The following is a 21,994-nucleotide window of genomic DNA, read 5'->3' as shown; positions in this document are numbered from 1 at the left end:
CTGTGCTAAAGTGCGTTAGCATTTAAAAAAAAATAAAAATAAAACCGCACGTCCCTGCGGTGTGAATATCGCGCATGCGCATATCGTGGTTATCGCCTTGACGCGGTATATCGTTCAGCCCTCGAAGCCGCAATTGTATTTGCTGGCATTAGCATTATTAGCATTAGCCCAGCATACCAACGGAGAGAGAATAACTTATGGCAACACAAAAAAAAACATGGGAGCGGTGGAGTGATGAGGAGGTGTCGGCGTTCTGGCGATTTACTCGGAAGGCTTCAGTAGAAGCTGCTGGGAGTCCCAGCGGTTATGAAGATGAAAATCTTAGGTCACGGGCTCCTCCAACAGTGCAATTTGTGAATGTTAGAAGTCTCTGTGACATAAAAACGGAGGTTGCTAAGCTACCTTTAGTTTAGCAATGGTGGCGCGAAGTGATAATGTAGTTTCATTAAACTCTAAGGGTGCATTCACACCTAATAGTCCGCTTCTCTGGTGCGCACCAGACGACAGTTTGTTACATTGTTTCATTTTTCAGAAGGTTCGGTTTGCGTTCACACGGGCAAAACTCAAACGGACTATAAACTTTAAACACAAGTCATGTGCTCGGAAATGCTGTTCAACCATTGGTCAGACATTCAGGGGGTAAAAACCGCAAATGCCGGCAATTTCTACCGGAGCCTCCGCCATGGAGCATCGGCATTTTCGCAGGTTATTCTCATGCTGCTGTTAATCTGGAGATCAACAGCGGCCCGCGCATATGATTATATAATCAGACAACGTCCGTTAAAACACATATAATGAGAGACATTCTGCAGTAAGGAGGGGCGTTTCACCGACGACGGGTGTTCTTACTTTTATGTAGCTGAAGGAGAATTGTTACTTTACACGACACTGTTCAACACTTCATTCTGCTTTACTCTTTAACTAAACAACCGCGGATGTCTTGAAAGACTCTTTCGCTAAAGATTTTGAAGATATCCGCGTTCTTGTGACACGTAAATACTACGCTTCCTATGTTTTGGTGCGGACTGCGTTCACACCAGCAATGAACCGCTTCAGAGTTCGCAAGCAAGCGCTCCGAGACCACCTATTTTAGCGGACCAGAGTCTGGTTGTTTAGTTCACTTAAGAGGTCTCGGACTGCGTTCACACCGACCCAAATGAACCGCACCAAGCGGCTAAACGCACCAGGGTTCGATTCAACCGACTATACAAGGCAGGTGTGAATGCACCCTAACATTAGCTTTTTACTTCTGCCGATTGCATTTATGCCTCACAAATGATAAAGTGTCATCAATATGTGGAGATTATACTGCTGATACAAATGTCGAAGTATCATAAACAAATTTGCCACAAATCTTATCTTCTGCAATCCCATTGCTTTCTGTCGACGGCCCCCTTGCCATGCTATCCTCCGTGTCCGTCCTCACAAATAAGTCATCACTGCATCACTGTATTGCACTTGTTTTCCTACTTAACGTAATATTTCTAATAGTTTGTTATACACTGCTGCTTGAATCCCTGCAATTGACTCATCCTTCCTTCCTAATGATCCCCATCTCCTCCAGGCTTCTCCCACTCAGCGTTCACCTTTGGCATAGAGAGCCACATCAGCCAGTCCAACATCAATGGAGCCCTGGTGCCCCCTGCTGCCCTCATCTCCATCCTTCAGAAGGGCCTGCAGTATGTGGAGGCTGAAGTCAGCATTAATGAGGTCAGCTTTTAAACTAATAATTAGTTTTATCCTACAACATTCTGCACTGTCAGATTTATTTTGACTAGAGTTGGTTGGTTTATTTGCTGTATTTGTTAGTGCTGGGGGGAAACGATTATTTTGAAAACGATTAATCGGGCGATTATTTGATCGATTAGTCGACTAATCTAACGATTATTTTCCTGTTGTACAATTCATAAAAAACGTAATGTAAAAAAAAGTAATGTAATTTTTTCACGATACTGTGTCTCAGGGGATCTTAATATTTAAGAACCTATTAATGTGTTATACCAGATTAACGGGAATAATCTCAGCTAACTGACGATACAAACCATGTTTACCAAAACAAAACACAAGTCTCATAAGAAGCATCTAAATGACCCCTGAGCGAAAAATGCTAACGGACATTGGCACAGAACTCAAGATAAAAGTACCCTTATTACTTATCGTAGCTGCACATACAAGATATCCGATTAAAGCTGAGACTCCACAGATTATGTAGGTATATAGTATCATCACTGAGTGATCCGGACTCGCGACAGGGAAAGCAAATACAGTCATCACAACACGTACCTTTACAGAGCTTCTAGGGAGATCGTCTCACCACCGTAGCTGTCAATCTGATCAAAAGACGTGTTCAATGGCATTCAAATGAGAAAAAACGCGGCTGAATCGGTTAATCCATAGGTTTTTAACGTCTATGTATAAAAAAATGATTGAATTTATAATCTATAATTCCATTTTAATGTAAAAATCGGAGAGCAAATGCTAGCTGCTAATGGTAGCCACCACAGCTAGAACTGCTTGTTGCTGTGGGTGACCCACGTGTGTGTAGCGACGCGTCAACGCGGAAATATGTCATCGACGATATTTTGAAGTTGTCGACGCGTCGCTACAGCACTAGTATTTGTCATATAATCTAAAGGATAATGTGAATATATTTATGTATTTATTTATATTTGTCTTCCTAGGACGGGACCTTATTTGACGGGCGGCCCATCGAGTCCCTGTCTCTGATCGACGCTGTGATGCCAGATGTCGTCCAAACCAGGCAGCAGGCCTACAGGGAAAAGCTGGCCCAGCAGCAGCAACAGCAGCAGCAGGCGGCAGGCAGTGACAGCGCTGCAGGGCCCCAGGGAGGCCCCAAGAACGGAGAGGGCACTGCCAACGGGGACGAGAATGGATCCCACGCCTTAGCCAGTAAGCTAACTCATGGTTACAAAAACTCTCTGAATGAATAAGCTCTAAAACAAACAGATAGTCCACTAAATTCCACAACTGTATTTATGCAGGATGTTATCTCTATACAAATTACATGATCAGTTGTGTTTATAAGATGCTGTTTGGCATTCCCCCGTTAATCTAGTTCTCTTTTCCATTCTCAATATCCAATCTGATACAACGGAGAAAAATTAAAGCAAAGCAATACCAAGTTTTAATGCTACCTTAACATGAATAGAATTATGATCCAACTTAATTTCAACGTACATTTGTAGAATGTGCAGGAACATTCATTACGATGTTATTTAAGTATTTCCAGGATAGTAGCTGGTTTGGATGTATTGCAGCCAGGACTGTAAGAGCTGTAAGAGCTGTAAGACTGTACGAGGACTGTATTGCATGGAGTTAAAGCTTACCACCTCTGTTTGTGTGGGTCTGCTTTTTTCCTTTGTCATGACAGCCGCAGTACAACATTTGCTTTTCCTTTTCTTTTTTTAAGTCTGTGGCTTGCTTGGTATTACATAAAGGCAACTCTATATTTTTCTTTAAACAGCACATATTCATTTCTGGTGTTGTCCTTCCTGTGTAGCACTGTGTCCATGTTTTCACTCACCTTTTCCAAACACACAATTGTTTGTTTGTTTGTTTTAGCATAGAAAGGAAAAATGTGGTCTGCTTGTTTTCCCTCAAAAACCTCCTTCTTTCTCCGATGGGTTTGAATCCCAACATCACAACCGGACTCACAATACAATTATAGAGTGTTATGTTCAGGTTCTTATGGGCTAAACACAAATCCAACGATGGCTTACACAGAGTTTAACCTGGACTCGATAACTTGTTTTTTGTTCCTTCTTTTGCTGTGGGTTGGGCACAAGCTTTGGTTCTTTTAACAACAAGCACAGCCTTTAATTCCACAGCTGTCAGCTGTTCAGTCTGGTGTTCACTCAGAGCAGTAGTGGTTACTCATCTTATTTGTTTTTCATCTAATCGTTTATTTGATTTCGGGACAGTGCACATTGATGAACATTTTAAATAAAATAATGCTTACAAATTTAAATGAACCAGATTTTTTAGCTTTGAGCTCATTTCCATCCGTAGTCCCGTCACATACAACATTTATGAACATGACAGTTATATACATGGCAAAAATAAATACATGATATCCAGGAAGAGCATGAGCAGCATACAAGCATTAACCACATGGCAGTACAATGCAGCAGCTACGACATATAAAGTGCAAGAGAAGATACAAGAGCTACATAACGTGCAAGAGGAGAAACTCCTATGTTAAAGTACATTTCGCGGTGATTGAACTCGAGCCTTGTCCAAAACATACTGGTGTCGCCATTCGGTTTGAATTAACGAGATCAGACGATGACGTACATGTGAACCACTGCTCTGGTTCGTAGGAAATTAGATCATGTCAGACTGTCCTCCGACAATATTAAAATGGATGTTTGCAGTTCCAACCCAAATTAAGCCTATTTGTAGCGAAACACTGGCAATTGAAAATGAACAGGCAATTTACCTTGAAGCGGTGACTCATCTTATCTTGTTTGTACTCCATTGCCCTTGCTTCCCTGCTACCTGCAACAGAAGGTAATGTGAGCTTTAAGTTAAAGGTTTTATTTTCTCACTCCCTCCTTAAGATCACCACGCAGAGATGATGGAGGTGGACAGGGAAGTGGAGATCCCCCAGAATAAAGCCATGGTTCTCCGAGGCCACGAATCCGAAGTCTTTATCTGTGCCTGGAACCCTGTGAACGACCTCCTCGCCTCCGGGTTAGTATCTCCATATCACCCTGTTGTTGGCTATGGCCATGCAGTGTCTAGAATATCAGGCAAAAGTGTCTCTCCTACTGGGACAGTGGATTTTAGTAATGCATTAACATCCTTAATACAAGTTAGTGATGTTATTGGCTCTTTTCTTTTTTCATTTAATACAAATGCCTTTTTAATGACAGCCTTCAACCATAATGATTTGAATACGCACTGCAACAAGTGTTCTAATGATGCCTAATGATGCCTACTGGTCCTGTGTGAGGCCAAGAGTGGGTTTATGCATTTACCTAAAAGGACCTGCATGAGTTAAAGCAAAATCTTGATCACTTATTGATAGAGATGCCTTGATCCTCCTTTTTTCCTGCTGCTTTATCATGGTTACCAAGGTTACCAAGGGGTCTTGAACTCCATGAAGGTTTATGAGGGTAAAGAGGAAGTTTCTTGCCAAAAACTACATTTTGTAAGATTGCATTTGAACACATCATGATGACGCTTTAACTTTACAGGGCCACGATCTGCTAAAAGCTAATGTAAACAGCAGCAGGTTCCTCGAGTTTCAATATAATGCGTTCAATTAAAATGTGTATTGGGCAAAGGTAAGTTGCGTTATCTTGATACGTTCAAATGTAATCTTAAAATGTATTTTTCGGTATAAAAACTTTTGTTTTTTACTTTATCAGCCCTTGTGCCGAATTTAACACAGGGTGGTTGTTTACAAAACAATCACCCCCTGTACTTGTGTACTTGTTGATGGTGAGTTTGCTGACCACGATAAAAAAAAAAAGGATATTTTATTGTCGTTTCTTTTTGCAGATCGGGGACTAGAAAGCATTAATGCTGATTGCATATTTTAACTTAATTAAGGCAGATAACAATCGGAATCAGATCATTCGGGGCATGACTTAAAATAATGTTCATGAGTTCCAGCAAAAAATATCTAATTTTGTCAGCTAATTAATTTTTAAACCATTTACAGGATTTTTAAATACGGGTTACTTTCAAATTCAAGGATAACGTTGCAGTGCAGTGACGAGTCCTAAAACCCGGAAGTGAGTTAGCATTTTACCACTACTGGTTCCCTCGTCTCGGAGTCAATGAGATTTCTCCATAGGATTTTGGAAAATAGCTCGAAATAAGGTCTGTGGTTGACACACATTTAAGAGACGGATCACGTTTTGCTCTGCACTGGTGATTTACGTGCCTGAAAAACGATGGTTGTTAACAAGTGGCTGAATAGGACTACAGAGGTTGTCGAGGACGCTGTACGCCGAACACGTAAACACTCCCGCTAAGTTTGTTTGCCCTGTTCTGCTTGAAAGCAAGTTCCTGCGCTCTTGCAAACTGTTAAAACAAACACTTCAACTTGTACCATTTTGAATCTGTATTTTTGAATATCGATCGTAAGTTGGCGTGACATTAAAGTTGTGCTGTAGTTCGTTTATAGCATAACGTTAGCATTTTGCTTCTGGCGATTAGATTTATGATTTTAAAATTATAAAAGTAGGGTAGACATGTGGATATTATCCGGCTGAACAAAACGTGCATTTATCAAACGGGTTCGTTTTCCAAAGACCTTATTTCGAGCTATTTTCCAAAATCCTATGGAGAAATCCCATTGCTTTTTTGTCGATGGAAAGGTCTTTCTCTGATATACCACCACTAAACAAATCCTTGTTGGTTTAAGTCATTGTTTTTGCAGTATGCTTATCCCTCTCTAGATGAATGGACTCATGCAGAAAAATCTATGTAATGTTTGTTACAGAGCAAAGCATGTTTTACATGATGGCACTGTAAATGAGCCGGATTTTCCAGCAGTAACTAATGCAGGGCTCTCGACTAACTTTTTTCCCCATCCTCCCGGAACCGTCCCGAAATACAATCTAAGCCGTCCCGAAATTTATTTGGACCGTCCCGTTCTTTTTTTTTTTTTTAGTTTTTCTACATTACCATTAGTTAAAATCATTCAAAGTGACCTTTAACATAAATAAAACATCATACAAATCATTAGATGATAATCCATCAACCTTTTTATTTGACATCATACACATTATTTTCACATAAACAAAGGCAAAATATATTTAAACAAACACACAAACGAGAAAATTACTCTAATATTGAATCCAATCAAGTCCCATCCAATTAACAAAACAATCCAACACTGTGTCCTGAAGACAGAACCCAGAGTGACCACTAACCAGGATGACAGTCTGTAACACAGTCAGGAGACCTTTACAAACGGCCCCGCCCCCTCGCACATAGACGGGACAGAGAGATCTCGTCTGGATTGGAAAGCTCGAAAATACATCATAGACGCATGTTTTAGTCTTATTGCATATTAGAAACGGAGTTGGCGAAACTAAAACTGCGATATAATGTGTATGTAGCAATAATACATATGACATATCTTTTTTAAATGTCTCCAGTACCAATCAAAAGTCTGATAACGTCGGAGCTTAACGTTACCACTGTCTTTAATAATTCCGGCCCGGGGCCCGTTTAATACCGGGGCTCGGTACCCATCCCTACATGGGGAGAGGCGCAGCATATTGCTAAGGACTAAATACGGGGGAGGGTTCTCTTCTCAGCCTTATTACCCATAGGGGATGAAGAGGAGTAAGTAAATAAAGAGACCGGTGCTCCAGGGTCTGGTTCTGCTGTGCGTTTTTGTGATGTAACGGTAAAACATTTCAGAATTCCTCCACGGGATGCCATTGTACATCACTCAGCCCCCGAAATACACACTCAGTACATAGCTAGACCCGCGAATTTGCGGACCAGGAATTCACGGGCACAGCCAGCTGTGCGGCTGGCTGACAGCCAGCGGCACAGCAGTAGCTACATGTGTGTGTATTTCGCGGGTTGCTAAATGTTTTGTGCGTGTTTATGTTGACAAGGAGGTTTAATAACTGTGTGCTACACAAAACGTGCAGTCGGTTTTATTTTCATCGCCGTTTGTAGTAGAGTTAGCAGGGTATTTTTATTTTAACTCTCGTCCCAAATCCGTCCCAAAATTATTTTTTATCCTCCCCGACACTATTTTTCTCGACGACGGGACGTCCTTAAGCTCGAGCCCTGAACTATTGATTAAAAGCTTATTGTTCAGTAAGTAAGACTAAGCAGTTATTTGGCAACCATGAATCTACTTACAGATCAGTAGACTTAGAGGGTTAGTTTTAGAATTACGTTGAGTTCACTATTGCATTCTTGGGAACCATGTCTTTGGGGGAAAGTTTCTTCATCTTTTGCAGTCAGCACTATTTACTTTTTAGCTTTAGAAAATAACAAACAGATAGCCTCAAGAGTAGTGTTGGAATCTGTCTATGCTTTATAGTGTTCCCACTATGGTGGAGGTTGTTGATAACTTCCCCTAAATGAAAGTTTTGTAAATTGTAAAAAGTGCTTCAGAATGCAATTGTCTGTGAAAAACACATGTTTTTTGTGTATGTGTGTGTATTAGGGGTGTAACGGTTCACAAACATTTCGGTTCGGTACGTACCTCGGTTTTTTGGTCACGGTTCGGTACGTTTTCGGTACAGCAGAATTTTTTTTCACAAAACAAAACATATACCGTACTTTTCGGACTATAAAGCGCACCTGCATATAAGCCGCAGCAGCTAAATTGTCCGTCTGTCTTGCTCTCGTTCTGTCTCTCGGTTCCACTTTTACTTTGGCGCGCTACCCGTCTCACTCTTTTCCGGCCTCCAGCTTTTCCTGCTGGAGCCCGCCGCTTAAAGGTGGCGGGCGCGGACCGGTCCTAGAGCCCGTAGTGTTAAAGCTGGTTAATTTTACCTGTAAAATCCATAGATTTAGGAGGTTCCCTAGTGGCCGTTAGCTGGACAAAAAAAATGGGGAAAAAAGTCGCGGCTTATAGTCCGAAAAGTACGGTATATATATATATATCTTTATTTTTATTAAACTGTGAATAATGTATTCACTCAAATAAATACAAAATATAATAAAATAAACATTAAGGTGCAGCATTTCGATTAACTGAAATAATCTATATTTGAACTGTACTGTACTAGCACCTAAGCAGCCAGTTTGACATTAGGACTTGCTTGTCATTGTATTTTCATGTTTTTTTAAAGAAAAATGTACTTGTCCACATTGCTTGCCGAAAGGGCAGATCTGCTGGCACTAACAATGTCTCCTGCTGTGGAGAAAACCCTCTCGCTAGGGACAGAGGTAGTAGCAGATACAGCCAGGTAGCGCTTTGCTAACATGGCAACATAAGGATATTTGGCGTTTGTAATAGCTTTGGCTCGGTCTGAACTTTTTGCGAGTGGTGGAGGCTTAAATGCTAGCGGGAGTTGGGTTTGCACTTCAGTCTTTTTTCTTTTGGTACCGGTGATATTCACGTTCAGGTGATGCCTTTTCAAGAGTGTGCAAGTTTGATGTGTTGCCAGCCGAGTAACCAATTTTAGTTGAACAATGCCGACAAACAGCTTTGGTTCGGTCCACCTGTCTTTGTCCGTCATCCTTGTACGTAACTGCGAAACCAAAATGTTCCCAAACCGGAGACTTCAATGATGCTGGAGGATTTTCGAGCTCAACTTTATCTGCATTCGCCATTAATTTCCGACAGTTCCTCAAATTACTGACTACATTTGAACGCATCCCTCTGACCAGCTCTCATAGTATGCCTCTCATCCAATGAAATGACTTGCTCGCTCTATGACGCGTTGAACACAATGGGAGCAAATTACTCTGAATGCTGCGACGCAGCACCTGAGATTACTTCCAAAAAGTGGTTCACGTTCTCAATATTTTACGTTTAACGTTATATTAGTTCGGTACACTTCGGTACACACCTGTACCGAACCGAAGGGCCCGTACCGAATAATTTCGGTACATGTACCGTTACACCCCTAGTGTGTGTATATATATATATATATATATATATATATATACCAATTTATTCATTTTGAATATATATATTCAAAATGAATAAATTGGTCCAACTGCCCTTACCCAGAAACCATGGCTGGAAAAATTAGACTACGCCAAGCAGTAATTGATTTTGAGAGTCAGTTAGCAGAACACACACTTTACTAGTCCCCAATTCAAACAAATGTTGTAATTGACATTTTCCATCAAACACAGTTAAAAACCAGCGCTTTTCTAAAAAGTTGAAACATGTTCAAGCTCAAGCACTCGGAACGGCTGAAAAAAAAGAAGGTGAAGCGTTTAGAAAAACTATGCTGGGTGTAGCGCTTTTTCCCAAGGCAGCCGCATGAGACGGCTTGGCTCTGTTATTGTAGAAATCCATTGAAAACATGCGCCTAGTGTATCCGCTTCAAGACACTGGTACTGGCCTACCATGCTGATAATGGATCAGGCCCTTCCTACATCCAGGACTTGGTTATGCACAAGCACTTCGTTCTGCAGTGGCCAATAGGCTTGCTACTCCCTCGCTGTGAAAGAGACCCAGGTATCCCTCAACAAAACATGCCTGTTTGCTATCCTGGCCCCAAAATGGTGGAACAAGCTCCCCATTGATATCAGGACATCAAAGAGTCTAAACGATTCCGTTGCAGCAGAAAACTCACATGTTTTGACGACACCTTGGTCAAAAAGATAAATAATATTAAGATTCTCTCTTCTGCACGTTGCACTTAAAAAGGTTTGGCTTTAAGTGAGCTAATGCAGTAGTACTAAACCTGGATTGGTTATACACTGAACAAAAATATAAACGCAACACTTTTGTTTTTGCTCCCATTTTTCATGAGATGAACTCAAAGATCTAAAACATTTTTTATATACACAAAATAACCATTTATCTCAAATATTGTTCACAAATCTGAAAAAATCTGTGATAGTGAGCACTTCTCCTTTGCCGAGATAATCCATCCCACCTCACAGGTGTGGCATATCAAGATGCTGATTAGACAGCATGATTATTGCACAGGTGCCTTAGGCTGGCCACAATAAAAGGCCACTCTGAAACGAGCATTTTTGCTTTATTGGGGGGGTCTGGGGGGGTCCGAAAACCAGTCAGTATCTGGTGTGAGGGGTAGGGTTAGGGTAATGTTGTGAATCGAGTGGCCTGTGTTCGTCGTCCATAACATACGCCTGCCCATACCATAACCCCACCACCACCATGGGCCACTCGATTCACAACATTACCCTAACCCTCACACCAGATACTGACTGGTTTTCGGACCCCCCCAATAAATGCACGTTTCAGAGTAGCCTTTTATTGTGGCCAGCCTAAGGCACCTGTGCAATAATCATGCTGTCTAATCAGCATCTTGATATGCCACACCTGTGAGGTGGGATGGATTATCTCGGCAAAGGAGAAGTGCTCACTATCACAGATCTTTTCAGATTTGTGAACAATATTTGAGAGAAATGGTTATTTTGTGTATATAGAAAATGTTTTAGATCTTTGAGTTCATCTCATGAAAAATGGGAGCAAAAACAAAAGTGTTGCGTTTATATTTTTGTTCAGTGTAGATATACCTGCAGGATTTGTGCTCATGAGATTGCGTCAGCAAAATGTAATGTAGTCTACACACACACTGGTATTTTTAAACATATTCTATATTTGGTCCACATTCAAAAAGCGTTATGGTTACCGACAAAGAAGATCTTGTAAAACCCCTTCCAGGATGAAGATGATCAGAAACTCCGTTTTTATTGTAGACTGGGAGGACAGAGATTCTGGCGTTGTGAGGCCTCGCCAATGACTAAATATTTCATGCAGATGTATCCAAAATAGGGCTGGCTCTAAACTTGCTAACAAGACCTTTTCCATGGTTCATAAAAACGTTACTCTTCCACTGTATTGAGAAACAGAGTAGTCAGAAAGCGATTCAGGTTGATTTACAGCTACAGTATCTAACACTTTTTTTCCATATTGGAGGATTGTTTTAAAAGGCAGTACGTGTATCGGATAATGGAAGAAATCGTTGTACATGTGGACTACACCTTAAATAATAAAAGAAGTTATTAACAAGTCAGAAAAGGGCATGAACATGTGTGATAAATGTACTGCCCCTTCAACACCCATCCCAGGAAAAGCCTGGTCCGACTGTAAATGGCCATTACTGTGAGCCATCATTAACAGCTAAGTGTTAATCCATAATATGAATTTCCTTCCAAGCCCATGGATCGAAGCCAAGGGAGTAAAAATAATTGACTTAACTTTGAAAAAAGAATTATTAATCATCTTCCTTAAAATGTCTTTAAACTTCCCCCTGCCTTAATCTACAATTGAGGGCTCATTAATATAAGTGTCCAACCCAACAGTGTGCACACACTGTCCTGCTCCTATCCATGAGCACGCCTCACCAAAATAAAAAAACAGACCTATACATTTGACAGGGTGCATTATGGGCCACGTAATCGCAATTAAGTTTTGTGCCTGTAAAATGTATTTTTCCTTTTTCCTCAACAGATCATGTGAAAAAGGGTTGTTTAGTCATTTAGAAAGATTTACGGCATTGATACTGGGTTCAGGTTCGAATAAATGCTTTCAAACCCCAGCCCTACTCAAGAGCAGCGATGGTCAGTTGGATAACATTTCAGTACTGGTTTGAAGAATGGAAGCCATGTTACATGACTAACGTTAGATTGTGTGTGTGTGTTTTGACTGGGCAGGTCCGGGGACTCGACAGCGCGGATCTGGAACCTGAGTGAGAACAGCACAGGCGGGTCCACCCAGCTGGTTCTGAGGCACTGCATACGGGAAGGGGGCCAGGACGTACCCAGCAACAAAGACGTCACCTCACTAGACTGGAATGTGAGTGCGTGTGTGTGTGCCCCTTTGACCACTACTCCTGCCGAAGGCATTCCTTCCACACACACACACACACACACACACACACACACACACACACACACACACACACACACACACACACACACACACACACACACACACACACACACACACACACACACACACACACACACACACACACACACACACACACACACACACACGGGGGCGAGTCTCTCCCAGGGGGGAAATACTTTTTCTACCGCTCAGCTGAAAATTATTTTCAGCACTAATATTTAGTTTAGTCATTAGCTACTGTTGTGTTAAGAGAGTCGTGCAGTGAGGACATGTTTCTGTAGGCTGATCTGGGAGTTAACATTACAAGGGCTCCCTGGACTAAATGGGATTTTCCCATAGCATTTGTGGGAACATTTGAAAAAAACAAGGTCTGTAGCAAACACACGTTTTGGTTACACGTTTTGTATAGCAGGATATTCTCCACCTAGTACCACCACTTTTCGATTGTTTGAACAGTAAATGCAATCAGGAGATATAAAATGCTAACATCAGGCTATAAAGAAACTACATCCCGGTCACATGACTTCACGCTAACACTGCTGAGCTAACAGTGGCTAATGTTAGGTGTGATGACATTCATTAGTCTCATTTAACTACGTCTTAGTTGTTTCTTGGACACATAGGGGGGCGGCAGTAGTTTAGTCTGTAGGGACGTGGCTTGGGAACTGAAGGGACGCCGGCTGAAATCCATATCTTTCCCAGGGTTTACGGATTCATTCCTCCACCACTCTGTGTCTCGTTAAAAAACTGTGGAATATAAAATCACACTCAACCTGCCTGAATCAGGATGTTCAAATAAAACTGAGAAAGACTGAATGCCACTGACTTCAATTCTAATAAGAATCATGGCTCTCTTTCTTTCAGAGCGAGGGAACGTTGCTAGCAACAGGCTCATACGACGGCTTTGCTAGAATATGGACAAAAGACGGTAAGATCAAAGCTCAGCAGGGATGCTCAGATGATGAAATGTTTCCATTCTCTTTCTTAGCTGAGGATATAACAAGAATTTTCATATTTCCAGGTAACCTGGCGAGTACATTGGGTCAGCATAAAGGTCCTATATTTGCACTCAAGTGGAATAAGAAAGGAAACTTCATCCTCAGTGCTGGTGTAGACAAGGTAAGGCAAACAGTTTGATAAACGCTTAAAACAAGTTTTTGAGATCATTGAGGTATTAAATGTTTTAACAGAACAAGTTAATTCACTTTGTTCCTCAGAATGTTAAAGTCTTTCGGGTAAGCATGTTCACTATCATCTTTTCTGGTGTTTATTGAAGTGCAGTAGATGCTATTTTAAACCAAATTCCCAATATTGCGACCAATATAAAATCTAGACGAGACCAGTTAAGCCAATTTCTATTCAGATAGATGCCTACCACTGATTCATAAATATTTGCACACACTCTTGTGCTACCTAAGATTTTAAATCACAAATAAACATAACAAATAACAGTTTAGCATGTATTGGATCGAACGTGTTTCAGTGGGCCTTTTTATATCCCTACATCAGCAACAGGTGCCCAGCCGGGAGTTTGAAGCACTTTTGGAACCAGTTCTCCCTCTTTTTGGGAACCGGCTCTCCGATTCCTCGGCCTGCGATCTCCCAGGGCTCTCAGCTTCCTGCCATCCCTGCTCCTCCTGCTGCTGCGGAGTCTTCTGGAGGCTTTTTGTGGCCCGATGAAGGGCGGACCTGTCGTCCTGCCACTGGATGCGACCGCACTCCAACTTCTGCTCAGCCTTTCTTAGAGCGTCGCCCAGCTTCATGTTCGCCGGTCCTCGCTCCGTAAGCAGAGCCACACAGAAGGTCTTTGCTTTTTTCTCCTACAAAGGAAATCCATAGTTTCCAAGCTGATCTGTGGCTTGTTTTAGAAGTGCAGCCATGAGGGTCTTGTTTTTCGACCTTGCGTCTGCAGCTCGGAAAGACGAGTGCCATTTGATACTTCCAGCTGTGAAGCGACGGACGTGGTCTCCTCGTGTCGTGGAGATTGATGCACTTAAGCTCCTGCTGAGTCCATTCCGGAGCAGACTCGAGCTTTGTTTCTTTCTCAAGTGAAGCAAGAAGAGAAGCTCTTGATTTCTCTGCCTCCTGATGAAGGATGCTTTCCTCCATTTCGACGCGGCAGCGTTCAGTCTGGGAGAGATGTTATGGGCAATTTGGAGATGCCTATTCTCTGCTCATCCTATTTGGAGAGAACTCCCTAGCTCCACCTCCACGTGGTTTTTGACCCTGTCAGCACAAAGCTCATCTGAAGGGCCTCTCTGTCTTCCTTCATGTGCTCCGATGCAACTTGTTGGTCCTTGTTTGTGGAGCTCAGTTGCACAAGATCTTTCTGGGCGCCGCGGAGCATCAGGCAGATCTTTTTCAGATGCTCTACCTGACTGATACTTCCAGCAAGCCCTTTTGTCTCAGGCTGCATTTGGTGTCTTTCTCTGAACACATCAAGGAAGTTGGCCGGTGAGTCTTCTTGTGTTTCTTGGAGGACTCTGCCTTCAGATGTACCTGGTGTGAGCCTCGCTTCACCGTCCTGCAATGTCCACTGGGTACAAAACATCCTTACAAATATGAAAAGGCATATCAGAATGCAATATGGGAGACGCTGTATAAAACACAAATGTGTCTGTTTTGGCGACATTTAGGTTAAGAAGAAATGCATTAACCAGTGGTTGTGACAGTTGGCTCTGCTGCTAATCTTTCTATACAGTTGTAATGCATTTCATTGAAGAGAGAATATACGAAATAAAAATATATTCAGGAAAAGCTGTTTTTTAATTTGCCAAGCAGAGAGCATCATCGCAGACGAGATTCAGCAACTCTAAGTATTCAATACATCATTCGCAGAAGAAGGAATGGGAGAATCCCACACATTAATGACTCGTTGTTCTCGCACTGTCGTGGTCAATAGTCTGACCTCAGTGAGGTTACACTTTTTATTGATTGATTCACACACTAATCTGCTTTCGGTCGATTGTGTATGATGGAACAAACATCACTACTCCCTGATGTATTCAAAGCAACATGATCACTTCTCACCTAGAGACTCAATCATGCCCGTTTTATTTCACAGAGTGTAAAGGGATTTAAATGTGGAGTTACTACCTTGGAGAAGGATAAGATTCACTTCTTAAAAATGCTTGTTTGAAGTCCCTTGTGTTTTTTGGTTGAGGTGTGATCCTTCCCTTACATTCCCTTGATGTAAATGTTCCCTTAACCAACACACAAATAAGCCCTTGCTATAGTTAAAGGTGGGGTAGGTAAGTTTGAGAAACCGGCTCGAGATACACTTTGTTATATTCCATGGAATGCTCTTAACATCCCGATAGCAATGAACATCTGAAGTGCTTTGACAAAAAATCCATAGAAAAATGTCATCTGTGGAAGCCGTGGCTCTGTAAAAAGCACGACCAATCATCTGAGCCGGCCCGGCTAAAGTAACTGGATGGCCTACCTGCCTGTCAGCCTTCCATCTGGGCACAAACTTACCTCGTGCCCTCATTGGTCATGTGCGCGTTCGTGTGTGTTGGAGGCGGGGCTCTGTGAGGAAGTGGCAGATCTTTTCCAGATGTGTATTTTCAAATAATAGCGCACTCGAGCTGGTTTCTCCAAAATGACGACCCCACCTTTAACAACCAACTGCAAATTAGCGCCTAAACGGGCTTGGGAAAAGTCAAATTATTTCCTACAGAGCTGAGCTACAACAACAGCTATCAACAGGACAGAACCCCTGAGCTACACTATAACGACGCTTTACATCCAGGGACATAAAACGATGTCTGACGATGTGGGTCTCCTGGGTGAGAACCCTGTGTTTGTCTACCCATCCAACCCTCAGCGTACTCACACACTCTTAAAAGACGTCTGTTGTTAGGAGACATATTTTTCTGCCTAAATAAAAAATGCTGCTCCCTGCATTTTTGTTTTCAGAGAGCCCCTACTTTTAATGCAGCCGATTCAAAGAAAAATACAAATAAAACATTGAACCGAAGTTTTGGCTCTTCTGCAACATCTGATGTAACACACTTGTATATTTGTTACTCTAAACCTTAACAATATAAAGATTAAACTAATCGATATACCTGCATGTCAGCCTCTACTTAGCTGACCAGATATCACTTACCACAATGAACATACTCATGCTCCGGTCAGAAAAGGACAACATTGAAACCTTTGTTGTTCAACATTGCCACCTAGTGTACAGAAGAATAATAGCACTGTCATCGTCACCTTCAGAATACATTTTAATACCCCTGTTTTGGTGTCTTGGTGGGGTAAAAAGCGTGTGAGTTGTGATGTATTAACTGTTTGCATATCCTCCTTCACATTAGTGTGTGTGTGTGTGTGTGTGTGTGTGTGTGTGTGTGTGTGTGTGTGTGTGTGTGTGTGTGTGTGTGTGTGTGTGTGTGTGTGTGTGTGTGTGTGTGTGTGGTGTGTGTGTGTGTGTGTGTGTGTGTGTGTGTGTGTGTGTGTGCGCGTGCGTGCGTGCGTGCGTGCGTGCGTGCGTGCGTGATAATACTAGTTTGGTCTAAATAATGAGAATGTCTTTCTTCACACAGACCACAATTATTTGGGACGCACATACGGGAGAGGCCAAACAACAATTTCCTTTCCACTCAGGTGAGCGACAAAAAGCTTTCTGTTTTAGACTGACTTAACTTTTTGCTAAACTCTAGTGACACCCACGTTCTTTGCACACGTTGTGACTGATATGTGTTTCTGCCACACTCAACCCAACTTGTCTGTACACATGTTGCACTCAGCTCCGTGTTTGACATGGTTGCTATGTTGCAGTGCAAAAGTGACCATTAAATAAATGTGCTGAAAGCTTTTCTTTTTGTTTAAAAACAATATCTGCCCTTAGAGTAGGGTAATAGTGAATCATCAGATTCAAATATGGCATAAAGAAATCTATTGTGTGGTGTAGTTCCTCCACCTCAAAATTAGATAGCATTTTAACACTTCCTGTACCCTCGTTTCCAAGGCAACGCTTTTTGGTTAGCTTCCCAAAATAAGGTATGTGGTTAACACAAGCTCACAAGATGTTCCCGCTTTGTTCGACGACAAAAAAAAGTTAATAAATACCCCACTCGTGGATGTCTGGAGTTTCTAGGCGTCTTAAAAATAACGGTTGCGAACAAGTGACTGAATAAGACTACTAAACGAATCACGTCAGCTTTAACTGCGTTAAGCTTAGCGTGTTGATTTGAAGTCATGTTACCGTCATGTGGTTTGTTTTCATAGCCACATGTTAGGTATTTACTTCTTGTGATTGCATTTATGCTTTAAAATTCACAAAGTGGTGTCAACATGTGGAGATACTCCTGCTGAACAAAACGTGAAGGTGTCATAAATGAGTCGGAGCTTATTTTCTGTAACATTCCAAAAACCAATCGAAGGAGCGCTTGCGATGCTAACGTCACAAACATATGTAATCACTGCACCACTGTGTTGTCATAGCACCGTGTTCATCTGGTCTTCTCTCCTGGTGCTCTGTGCCTCTAAGCTCTCCTTCCTCCCCACAGCACCGGCTCTGGACGTGGACTGGCAGAGCAACAACACGTTCGCCTCCTGCAGCACAGACATGTGCATCCATGTGTGTAAGCTGGGTCAGGACAGACCGGTCAAGACCTTCCAGGGACACACGGTGAGACAGGACACGTTGATTTCTCACAGGGGGAACACACACCCTCCGCTGGCCAAACACACTCTGTTCTACACGCATTGTTGCATACAGTAGCTAACAGTGGTGAGCCATGACTGTTATGCCTAGGCCCTCTGACATTTTTTTTTAATGTTTTCAAATATTATATTTTAGAATAACTGACGACTCGCCACTGATAGCTAATAGGAATACTGGCACTTACTAACTTTATCTTCTGATTTAAAATAATGAATGCCCCTTTAGGGTATTATGTGCTTATCCAACGTCGGTGTATGACCTACAGTACTGTTTACTGTATCAAAATCCACATTTTAGCCACCTTAAAGCCTACCTAAAAAAGAAATTAGAATCAGTTTAAGTGCAAGCTATATTTAGAATATTTAACTATTTTACCTTGACATAAGAGAGTCCTTTCTGATGGGAAACTGAAGGCGCTATCAATAATTGCCAAAGCCACCAGACTTTGTTGAACATTTTTTTTATTTTAATTCGGAAGTTACTTTTGTATTGCTGCCTCAATTAGATAGTTAGTTTGTGTTGTTGTGTGATTACAAACCAAGCAAACTAATACACAATAACACAAACAAACCAACCAATCCAGTCGGCAATAAACCAGCCGCTCCCGTGCTCTGCAATTTCAGATTCATATTTTTCTCAGTGGAGTCTGGTGGCTTAAAAAAAAAAAAAGCATAGATAAGGGGTTCAGTTAAGGATTTTTTAGGTAAGCCTTTCTTTTATCTGGGTAAAATACGTTATGCTACTGACCCCGTCCCTCAGCAGTTAAACACAGTACTGTAGGTAATACACTGACATTTAATTACACCACCTTCACCTTCAAACTATCCCTTTTAATAGCATTCATTCACAACTCTAACAACATACAACTGTCTACTATGGGACGCTACAACCCAGTCTCACGGCATTTCGTGTTATAGTCACGAAATTAATCTATTGATTCGTGTTCACCAACACGATTTCCCCATTTATTTCGTGTCACACAGAACGATTTTTTATAAAAAAACCTTTTTAATTTAGTTTTTTTATAAACAAACAACCAGAACGACGGCACAATAGCAGTTGGCAAACAAGTAGGATGACAACAGTGCGATTTGAGACCGACAGGATACAAAACAAAATAAATAAAACAAAACAAAGAAGGACTGCGACAGGACAAATAAAACAACAACAAAAACTAAAGGCTTTGAGTCTAAGCCCATTATTAATAACGTAATAAAAATTAAAAAAAGAAATCAAACAATGTGTATAAATGGAACAAAAAGACATATCAAATAAAAACATAGCACTTGTTGGTCAGTCAGCCGCCCACTAATCACAGTTTAACACAGCAGGTCCACCACCCTATTGTACAGAGACATCCGGCATGTCCAGCTCCCGTATATACCTTGTGGAATTTCCCCAGGGAGCCCCTCACTATGCACCTTATTTTCTCGAGTTTGGCTGAATTTAGGACTTCTTTTAACCACAAGGTGTGTGAAGGGGCTATTGGAGACTTCCACATGAGCAATCCCACACGGAAAGAAAGTATATGAACATATATATTTTTAATATATGTTACATATATTTTCACATATATGTGACATATGAAATTGGACCCCTACATGTATGTCTCTGAACATATATGTACATATATATCCATATATGCACATATATGCACACACATATATGTACATATATGGGTGCAGTGTATATGCACATATAGGTTTCACATATATGCACATATAAGTTTAGCCTGTGTGTGTGTGTGTGTGTGTGTGTGTGTGTGTGTGTGTGTGTGTGTGTGTGTGTGTGTGTGTGTGTGTGTGTGTGTGTGTGTGTGTGTGGTGTGGGTGTGTGTGTGGGTGTGGGTGTGTGTGTGTGGGTGTGGGTGTGTGGGATCGTTGGAGCTATGTGCAACTCAAGGCATATGCTCGAACCGGAACTGCAATCATGTTGCACTATCCGAGCTGAGTGTGCTGACTTCTCCTACAATGCCCCACTGTCTGGCTACCTGCATAAAGTCAAGTGCTCGGCGCAGTTGTGGCGAAATGTCGCTCCTCTGTTTTCATTTAAACAGCTCCTTGTATCCGTTAGCGCAGCTAGCTAGCACCAGATGCTAACAACAACAATGCACGTAAGGTCTCTCTCTCACTCGCTCGGGCCACACATGCACACACCCTCCCGGTCCTCCCGATGGACAGTCGGTGCCTGCCGGTGAGCGTGGAAGTGTGGTCTGTCAAATATTGAATAATTTACTAATCTTAAACTGATCAGCTGACGTCGAGCGGATATAAACATCCGGTTCCGGTCCTGGTTGAAATAACTAAACTAAAAATGTTGCTTCATACAATAAAACATACCGTAATCAAACAATATTGTCTTTATACATTGAATTGTCTTGGGCAATCCGCAAACCTCAATCTGCAGTGAATGGAAATAAGTACAATGATTAATTCATGTAGTTATATAGAACTTTGGAATAATATGCACATTACCACATTACCTTACAAAGACCTATATATACAGTATGTAGGCATTCTGTATGACATATATGCAAAAAGACAGATATATGAGCTATATATGAGGCATTATGTAGGAGATATATGCAAATATATGAACCTGACTTTGGCATATATGTGGAAATATATGAGCTATATATGACACATATATCTCCTATTAATCCACATATATGAACATATATGAACCTGAATATGACATATATGCAACATATATTCTGCATATATTTGCCATATATTGGCATATATGTTCATATACTTTCTTTCCGTGTGGGAGGGACCCCCAGAACCAAAGATTTTAGTTAATAGCGGGCATGAAGTGATGCGATATGTGCTATTTTTGAATAGCTAAAGTATAAAATATGGCTGAAAATGACAAAGATGCTTTCCTGGTTTTAATGGGTTAAAATGACAGTGCAAAAAAGAAAATGGAAACTAGGTTTCATCTCCCCCAAAGTGTTATCCATACCAAATAGGACATTTTCTCCATGATTTTTATTTTTCGTTTTTGTACATGCAGCCATGTTTATTTCAGTTAACTAATCTGTTTGTCTTTTTATTTTAGTTTTATTTTGTTAGTTTCAGTTGGCTATAATGACCTTGGAGCAATGTGTTTATACTGTTCATTTAAGGGTCTTATAAATTACATAGGATTGAAAACATTTCATTTGGTACAGTACATTTAATACTACCTTTTAGTGAATGTGATTAATGTTAGTGGCTCAAACTAAAAATGTTGCTTCATACAATAAAACATACCGTAATCAAACAATATTGTCTTTATACATTGAATTGTCTTGGGCAATCCGCAAACCTCAATCTGTATTGAATGGAAATAAGTACAATGATTAATTCATGTAGTTATATAGAACTTTGGAATAATATGCACATTACCACATTACCTTGCAAAGACCTATATATACAGTATGTAGGCATTCTGTATGACATATATGCAAAAAGACAGATATATGAGGCATTATGTAGGAGATATATGCAAATATATGAACCTGACTTTGGCATATATGTGGAAATATATGAGCTATATATGACACGTATATCTCCTATTAATCCACATATATGAACCTGAATATGACATATATGCAACATATATTCTGCATATATTTGCCATATATTGGCATATATGTTCATATACTTTCTTTCCGTGTGGGATATCAGGCGTCTGGCTAGTAAGGTAACAAAGGCTATGTAGGCTGTCTGCAGAGAAGAGAGTGGCCATGTGGGTGGGGTTACACCAAACAGTGCGGTCATGGCATTAGGAGCGATCGGTTTTCCAGTGATTTCTGACGGTGA

At 41.2% G+C, this 21,994-nt stretch overlaps 1 protein-coding gene across 4 annotated transcripts in view; it reads left to right on the top strand.

Annotated features, from left to right (window-relative positions):
* Nucleotides 1–21,994, top strand: part of tbl1xr1b (TBL1X/Y related 1b) — a 60,591-nt gene that overhangs the window by 18,529 nt on the left and 20,068 nt on the right. For all 4 annotated transcript variants that reach the window (XM_034104369.1, XM_034104368.2, XM_034104370.2 and 1 more), the window contains exons 4-11: nucleotides 1,565–1,710; nucleotides 2,682–2,910; nucleotides 4,581–4,713; nucleotides 12,316–12,457; nucleotides 13,379–13,442; nucleotides 13,536–13,633; nucleotides 17,065–17,125; nucleotides 18,031–18,152. In XM_034104369.1, coding sequence (XP_033960260.1) covers nucleotides 1,565–1,710; nucleotides 2,682–2,910; nucleotides 4,581–4,713; nucleotides 12,316–12,457; nucleotides 13,379–13,442; nucleotides 13,536–13,633; nucleotides 17,065–17,125; nucleotides 18,031–18,152 — 995 coding nt within the window. The remainder of the gene's footprint in view (nucleotides 1–1,564; nucleotides 1,711–2,681; nucleotides 2,911–4,580; nucleotides 4,714–12,315; nucleotides 12,458–13,378; nucleotides 13,443–13,535; nucleotides 13,634–17,064; nucleotides 17,126–18,030; nucleotides 18,153–21,994) is intronic.

Source organism: Pseudochaenichthys georgianus, chromosome 17 (assembly GCF_902827115.2).
Source record: "Pseudochaenichthys georgianus chromosome 17, fPseGeo1.2, whole genome shotgun sequence".
Classification (NCBI taxonomy): Eukaryota; Metazoa; Chordata; class Actinopteri; order Perciformes; family Channichthyidae; genus Pseudochaenichthys; species Pseudochaenichthys georgianus.
This window is presented reverse-complemented; position numbering and strand designations above follow the sequence as displayed.